Source organism: Archocentrus centrarchus, chromosome 6 (assembly GCF_007364275.1).
Source record: "Archocentrus centrarchus isolate MPI-CPG fArcCen1 chromosome 6, fArcCen1, whole genome shotgun sequence".
NCBI lineage: Eukaryota > Metazoa > Chordata > Actinopteri > Cichliformes > Cichlidae > Archocentrus > Archocentrus centrarchus.
The window spans coordinates 23363376-23371951 of NC_044351.1; the positions used below are offsets into that span (position 1 = coordinate 23363376).

Consider the following 8576-nt stretch of genomic DNA (forward strand, 5'->3'; position numbering starts at 1 on the left):
TGTACCACCTCTGTAGGGTCCAGGTATCACCTCGTGCAAGTACTAGTAGTGACACTGACCCTAGCCAAATGCAAAACAAGTGAAAAAAACAGTCAGAAAAGATGAGGAGGGGAAAAAAATATCGGTGGCCTCCACCTGTAAAACTATTCCCATTTTGGGGTTGTCTCATTGTTGCCCTTCTAGTGCAACTGTTGTTAATTTCATCAACACCAAAGCAGCTGAAACTGATTAACAACTGCCTCAGCTAATTAACTGACCAGGTCAATTGACTTGAAACTGAGTAAAACGTGGTCCTTTAATTTTTTTTGAACAGTACATACACCAGTGAGGCATAACATTATGACCACTGACAGGTGAAGTGAAGAATTCAATTCATGAATTCCAAATTGTGACGGCTACACAACTGTGGTCAGTATCTATCAAAAGTGGTCCAAGGAAGGAACAGTGGTGAACCAGCTGCAGGGTCATAGGTGCATGTGGGGAGCAAAGGCTGGCCCCTGTGATCCAATCCAATAGAAAAGCTACTGCAGCTCAAATTGCTGAAAAATGTAATGCTGGTTCTGATAGAAACATGTCAGAATACACAGTGCATCACAGTTTGTTGTGTATGTGGCTGCAAAGCTGCAGACCAGTCAAGGTGGTGCACTTTTGGTGGTGTTGTCCACCACCATAAGTGCCAGCACGTGAACATCAGAACTGGACCACAGAGCAATGGAAGAAGGCGGCCTGGCATCATTTACCTGGGGAAGCCGCTAGAGGCAGTGTGATGCTTTGGGCAATGTTCTGATGGGAAACCTTGGGTTGATGTTACTTTGACACGTACCATCTACCTAAGCATTGTTGCAGACCATGAACACCCTTTCACGGAAACGGTATTCCCCAACAGATGTGGCCTCTTTCAGTAGAATAATGCACCCTGCGACAAAGCAAAAATGGTGCAGGAATAGTTTGAGGAGCACAACAACAAGTTTGAGGTGTTGACTTGGCATCCAAATTTCCCACATCTCAATCCAATTGAGCATCTGTGGGATGTGACGGGCACACATGTCTGATCCATGGAGGACTCACCTCACAACTTACGGGACTTAAAGGATCTATTGTTAACATCTTGATGATACCACAGCACACCTTCAGGGAGCGGAGTCTATGCCTTGACAGGTCAGGGTGGTTTTGGCAGAAAAAGGGGGACCAACACAGTGTCAGGCAGGTAGTCATAATGTTATGTTTGAATGGTGTATAATGAGTGAGAGAGAGATATGCTATAGTGAAGAGACTGAAAGAGCAGGCAGTGACAGACCAGCACTGCACTGCACAGGGAAAAATATGGGAATTTTGGAGCTTAAATAGATTGACAAACTTGGGAGCTTCTGTTCAGGAGAGTAAGGCAATTTATCTGTATGACAGAGACCAGTTTGTGTTGTCTGCTTGAACTAAACTCACTTGCAAGCTTTGCTCCATGAATACAAATTGATAAAATCATTCATTCATTCAATCATTCTAGAAACTTTGTAGATAATATACAGTACTGTGCAAAAGTCTTCTTTATGAATTTATTTTACTTACAAATGGGGCAGGCATCCTTGTAATTTTTTTAAATGGTCCTGAGCACTGAAGGCTTTCTGAAGGTCTTTCAAAGTTTTTCCATGGACTGGCTGCTTTTTCACTCATTTTCACTCCAGTCAGTTACAAGACAGTTCAGGCTGTGCTGAAGAATAAAGGTGTTCATACCAAAATATTGACTTTCAAACTCATTAAATTGTACAAACCCTGTTTACTGTATTTCTATTAATATTTGAATATTTCAATAAACCACTGCACCTAGTTCCTTTTTCTTTTTTAGCAAAATATAAAGATTTTTGTACAGTACTGTATTTCCATTCATTACAAAATAATGTTTTCATGCTTTGAATATATTCACAATGGACACAAAAAGACATTTTATTAGAGAAATTTATTTTAAGAGGCGGCATGGGGGTTATAACATGTTCCTGAACATTTACAGAGATCTTCAAGAACTTCTTCTGGAAGCTTCGATACTGTAACTCAGAGTTCTGTAGTACATCGTCTGGCAATAATGAGAAATGGTTTGTTTTTTAAAAAAGTAGCAGATTTTGATCAGAGGTAACAAGCTCACTGAGTAGAGTACTTGTAGACTAATGATGTAGACATTTTAGGCAATTTTTATATTCGTATTAGATTCATATTTTGCAACATGTTAAACATGACATAATGGGAATGCAGATGGTTCACGATTCATCTCCTGAGGGTTATGCAGATTTTGCTGTATTATGACTAAACAATGATTCATTTATAACTTAAGAAAGCACACTGGAGAAGTATCTATTTTTTAAATCCAAAAAATAAGCTTTTAGTTCAATATTGTAATTACATCATGGCCAATTTGATTTAGTTCATCCACACAAGTACAGCTCCAAAGCAGTGAGAACAAATATTCAAATAGAAGACGGTTTATTAGTTCATGAAGGGACAGTACAAAAAGTCAAAGTAATAAAAAACAAGCCATTCTGGTCGCACGTACTTTCTTTCAAGGCAACAGTTACAATAAACTAAAACTAGGCTGTATAACTGTACAACAAAGTAAATGGACATTAAACAAAAACGCCACCAGTTTGATGAGAGCAGTTTTAAGAGCGCCAAAGAGGCAACCGACTCCAGACTTCCTATGATTCAAAATGAATCAGCAGTATCAGATTATCTCCTATCAGAAGCTGCCTGCCAAACAAGCATGTTTAACATAACAGAATACAACAGACAAGAAAGGCAAGTGGACGTTTAAGCTCTATTTCATACCAATTTTTATCACGGGGATACTGCAGGTTGAGTCCACTGGGTGATGAAGTGCCCCCTGGGCCACTGTGTGGAGCTGTTTTCATGTTGATGCACGCCAACCCAGTCTTTTCTGTGTACATATTATTTTGTGAATATACTTCAACACTCTACGATGGTTCTGTAGTTTGTGTGTCTAAAATCACTCAGAGCTTTTGGGGTCCGGTCTGTGACGGAACAAAGGAGGTTTAAGAAGTTGCTCCAGGTGTTGGGTTGACATTCTGCGTGGCTGCCTGTGGTGCCACCTCTATGATTCGTGGTTTGTCAATGATTCGAGCAGTGCGGTTTCCTTTCTCTACAATCCCGATGATCCAAGCTTGATGACCCTCTCCGTATTTCGGGGATTTGATCTCGGCACAGAAGCGGGCAGCCTGCTCTCGAGGTAAACAAATAAGCAGGCCTCCTAGAAATGAAAGCAGATATTGTCAGCAAAGTGTCTTAAATGATGATAATATTTTTAAAGTGTGACACTGCTGCTACACTGCTTTTGTAGTATCTCCACATGGTTTAACAAAGACAAAACTTGTGTGACCATAGTTGAATGTTTTCATCAAACTGCTAAATTACACATTTTCTTTTTCTAAAGGTATTTGTCTGAAACTTACTGGCTGTTCCTTGGTACAATCTATTCCTTGGTACAGCTTTACATTAAAATACACACATGTACACACACACACCTGATGTTTCAGGGCAAGTGCCATGCATAAGTCCAAACATGTTCCCACAGGCCTTAGACACGGCAGCCATCTTGGCGAGCACTGGGAGGTTGTGGATGACAAAAGACACCTCACTTCGTTGTTGTCGTGCCAATGTCTGAGCGTGACCAAGGATGCCAAACCCTGTGATATCGGTGGCTGCGTGAGCATTGAAGGTGTGCATGAGACCAGCAGCTGCAAGGAAAGACGGGGATGGAGAGAAGAGAGTTAGAAAAACATCATGAATATGAATTTGTTTAAGGACTTAATGTTTGCCAAAAATGTGCAAACAAGCAAATAACCATGATGCTCTAGCTAACTGATTTGTTGGCTCGCTCACTCTAGGAATGTATGTAATGTATGTATGTAAGTGTATGTATTCTATTGTTTTAGTGTTTCTGACTGTTTTTATTGAATTTCTTTTTTTTGGGGGGGGGGGGTGTATTTATGCACTGTTAAAATGACTTTTATTGTTATACTGTATTATTGTGGTAGCAGCTTGTTTTTGTACGATGTCCAAGACAAATTTCCCTGTGGGGACAATAAAGTATATTTGATTGATTGATTGATGCTACATATGAAATGATGCCAACCAGTAACATAACAGAACCTAATGAGTAATAACACTCATTAATTACTTGTAAATTAACAAGTAATTAATGAGTAATAACACTCATTAATTACTTGTAATTAACAAGTAATTAATCCAATAAAATAAGGACAGTTATTGAAACCACCTATATTGCAATATTAATTTAAATTTAACTGAGAATAATCTAAAGTTCAGGCAGTTACAAGAACAATTCACACCTGCTCAATGAGTTTACCTGTTCTGTTGAGCCGGGCCATGTTCATCATGGCTTCATGGTAAGCCAGCTCTACATCCTCCTGGGTCACCACCAGCTTGATCTTGTTCCACTTCTCAGGCTGAGAGGCAAAGACAGCATAAAGATGCAATGGTGTTACTGGTTATTATTAAACAACAGATTTTTAAACAAAAAATTAATAAATGAGTTGGCAGACTTACAATATCTAGCCACTGGTGTACTGCAACTGCCACTTGTGTTCCAAGTGGTTTGGTCAATACCAACACATCTCCTGGCACTGCATTGTCTGGCCTGAGAAATGGTAGAAATGGCATCATCAGGTTTCTTTTTAAGCAGCTAAGAAAGGCAAAAACAGCTACATGTGCAGCAGAAACTCATTCCTACATGATAAACTCATTAGGCTGGCAAACTGTTGTTGCAACCCCTCCCATCACTACCCAGGGGTTCAACACCGTCTGACCTCCCGTTACGGATGTGCCTGCCTCCTCTGATGCATCTTTGAATCCCTGGATGATCAGCGGCATGACTTTGTCTCTCTCCTGTAAAGATATACGAATGTCAGAGCTGAGACTCAGAATATTTTACAATGCAATGATTATATTAAGAGATGTCCCGAACTAATCTCATGCCAGTACTGGAGCTATTGCATGAAATATAGAAACACTTGCCACTTTGTTAGGTTCACCTGTTCAGCTACTCATTAATGCAAATATCCAATCAGCCAAATGCATGGCTGAAAATCAATACATTGATAGAATGTAGACATGGTCAAGACAACATGGTCAAGTTCAAACTGAGTATCAGAATGAAGAAGTAAAGGTGATTTAAGTGACTTTGAACATGGAATGGTGTTGGTGCCAAAGAAGCTGCTCTAAGTATTTCAGGAACTGCTCATCTACTGATGAAGATTGAGTTGTGGTGCCACACTGGATGGTAGAGTCAGAATTTGGCATAAACAACAAGAGTAGGGATTCATCCTGTTTTGTATTCAACAGTTCAGGATGGTGGTGGTGGTGTAATGGTGTGGGGGATATTTTCTTGCACTCTTTGGGCCCCTTAGTACCCACTGAACATCACTTAATTCCACAGCCTATCTGAGTATTCTTGCTGCCATGCGCATCCCTTTATGACCAAGTGTGCAAACCTTCTGATGGCTGCTTACACCAGGCTAATGCACCACATCACAAAGTTCATATAATCTCAAACTGGTTTCTTGAACATGACAATGAGTTCACTGTTACTCAAATGGCTCCCACAGTCATAACATCTCAATCCAACAGAGCACCTTTGGGATGTGGAAGAGGAGATTCGCACCATGGATGTGCATCCAACAAATCTGCAAAACTGTGTGATGCCACCATGTCAATATGGACCAAAATCTCCAAAGAAATGTTTCCAGCACCTTGTTGAATCTATGCCATGAAGAATTAAGGCAGTTGTGAAGACAACCTGGTACTAGCAAAGTGTCCAGTGAGTGCATAACATAATTTAAGCAAGATGTGTCTTACTTTCTCTGACATTTTGTTGCTGACTCCCAGAAGCATCAACATGTTATCACACTCTGTCACTCCCATGGCATACAGGTCACTTAGAACATTGGCACAAGCAATTCTTCCCTAAAGAAAGGAGATCATAAAATTAAGCACATAAAGGTTTGGTATGTAAAGTAGGTTTAATGAAAGAAAACCAGGCAGGAGCAAAAAGCACTGCTCCTGAAGAAGGCGATTTCTTTACCATCATGTAGGGGTCATCCACAATGGGATAGATGTAATCTGTTGTCTGAACAAGAGAAAGGCCACCATGCCGGAGGGGGATCACACAAGTGTCCATGCCGATGCCTTCAAAAAGAAAATATCTCTTAATGAGACATTTTGCTGTTTAACATCAGCTGTGTTTGTGTGTACAGTACAGGGTGCATAATCTGCCTTAACAGAAAAAATTAAGCAATCTAATGAACCCCTACTTTAGTGTGTGCACACTTGTGGCTTGTCCGCTTTAAAACCGAGAGTGAAGTTTTACTTCTTATCTCAATTCTCTGACCAGTGGAGGTCAGACCACTATACATGAAACAACTATGTTTTCAATGCCACCACAAAACATGTTTTAACATAAAACAAGGATTCTTACTTCACTCTGAAAAGTGTCCCAGCAGGATATTTCTTTAAAACTTAATGCAATTAGTTTTAGTCCTTTAATATATACATACATACATAGTATACATATTTGCTTAAAAAACCAAATAAGGCTTCATTACTCATAAGCACTAAAAATCATCCACTAGTACAGTCCTATATGAGGATAAGAATTACCTAATCGAGGCATAACTGCCCCCAGGAACTGTTCATCCTCTTGATAGTGGTTCTCTTGCAGGGTTTCTAGCAGCTTCTGTAACACATCTTGGGGGACCTGTGATTAGAGAAAATAACCAAAATTTTCATACATTATTTCCCAGCTAATCTGTACAGAGAAAATAATGCATCCAAGGTGGATTTGTGTGGACAGCCAACCTTGCAGCCTGTGCCCTTGAGCTCAGCAAACCGTGTGAGCCTGAAGTTCTTGTCCAGTTCATAGCTTTCAGGGTTAAAAGACTCCCTCACAGACATGTCTGAAGAAGCTCTGGATCCTCACCACTAGAACCACATCAATGGCTATTAAGAATATACAACAAAACTGGTGATTAGACACAGTGTCTGGTTATTTAGGAGTAACTACAAGAAAATGTTAGCTTGCACAAAATAAATAGAATATCAGTTCATTCGCAGCAATGCAATCACATCATTTCGAGTGAATCAGTGGAAGTACATCTGCAGAAGCATCACTGCAAAGAATCAATCACAAAAAAATTGTAGATTAACTGTCTGCTGCTTAGCATCTCTTTTGCAGCAATGAGAGACATCCTCTGTGGCGAAGTTATGTTTAATAAAGTCGGTGCTTTGTTGACATAATATTAGGAACAGCTTATCAGTGCACTAGAAGTTGCCACTAAAAACATGACTAGAATTAAATCAACACCTCTCCCACATCAATATTAAAACTGATCAGTGTTTTATTTTTTGTGGGTGTGCTGTATTTTTCGATTTAAAAATAAATTTAATAAAAACCACATGGTGATTTTTTTAATGAACATTTATTAAATGTGTTTAATTTTATTCAATACTAGTTTTAAAAATGACTTTATTCCTTTTTTGGGGGGGTGGTGAGAGGGGTACACTTAAAACTGAAATGCACAATAATGAATACTGCAGACCGCAAACTACTATACAGTATAAAAGTACTGCGTTGATGCTCTCCAATCACTAAAAATAATAATCTTTAAAATGTACAGATGCGTGCAAATATATGTATTTTTTTTTTCAGAATACGTTAGAAATGCATAAAATGGAAACGCCGTGCTGGTTACTTGTAACTTATCGCGGTTTGAGTATAAACCAGTGTGAGCTGCTGAAGGCGCATTTATTATTAGTGGGGTAGTGTTCAAGAAACACAATGATCCCAAGTTCATTCAACCCTTAGGCACTGGCTAACAATAAAAGTGATGAAGTGAACTTCTATTTTTTGCGATGTGCGCCTCATAAAACACTGTCGGCAGCTCAGCTTTAAGACACGTGCGCTGATAACGACAGCTACACCATCCACGTCTGTTTGTTTTGCTGAAAATGCTTTTATTTTTTCCTAGTGCTAGCTCTCTGCTAGCAAACCCTGGTCCATGCATGAGCCGATGAGGACAAGCAGCTCCGTGCAACAAAGAGCCGAGTGCAGCCCACTCCGCGGCCTGCCGTGCATCTAAAAAAACAAGCACGACACACGTTGCCACCTAAACGCGATGCGCACTCTTGAGTCGCAGCGCCAACTCGTAGCACATGCAAGTTAAAAAGTTGCCGTAGAGCGCCGAACAAAAATGTCGGCGGCGGAAAAAATTAACCCTTTCCTGTCCCTCGCCATGCGATGTGTGCAACATCAGCGTCAACTTGAATAAAACAGGACTGCATCTGCTACGTGTGCAAACTTTGTAACATGCGGTGTAATAGAAGTGTTTACAACTGCTCTAGATGCGATTTTAGGATCAAAGCGGAGGTATATTCTTGCAACATTTCCCCTTTAATTGCTCTGACCAGTTTATCCTTACCAGCTTCACGTTAGCGGCGGATCCCGACAGAAGAGCGGGGAAGGCACCAGCATGCACCGGGGCAGCAAACGGCTGTCCTGA

The 8576-nt window shown here is 40.2% G+C and overlaps 1 protein-coding gene across 2 annotated transcripts; it reads right to left on the bottom strand.

Moving 5' to 3' along the window:
* Nucleotides 1-2452: 2452 nt before the first annotated feature.
* Nucleotides 2453-8576, bottom strand: sephs1 (selenophosphate synthetase 1). 2 transcript variants are annotated; one of them, XM_030732296.1, is made up of 10 exons: nt 8496-8576; nt 6877-7017; nt 6679-6775; nt 6104-6207; nt 5878-5985; nt 4754-4908; nt 4570-4660; nt 4370-4469; nt 3525-3737; nt 2453-3250 (listed from the first exon to the last, which is right to left on the bottom strand). In XM_030732296.1, the coding sequence occupies exons 2-10, from the start codon at nt 6970-6972 to the stop codon at nt 3036-3038; spliced, it is 1179 nt and encodes a 392-aa protein (XP_030588156.1). In that variant the 5' UTR covers nt 6973-7017; nt 8496-8576; the 3' UTR covers nt 2453-3035. The 2 variants fall into 2 exon arrangements, with proteins under 2 accessions (XP_030588156.1, XP_030588157.1); XM_030732297.1 differs by having other exon boundaries at nt 6877-6999; nt 8496-8523.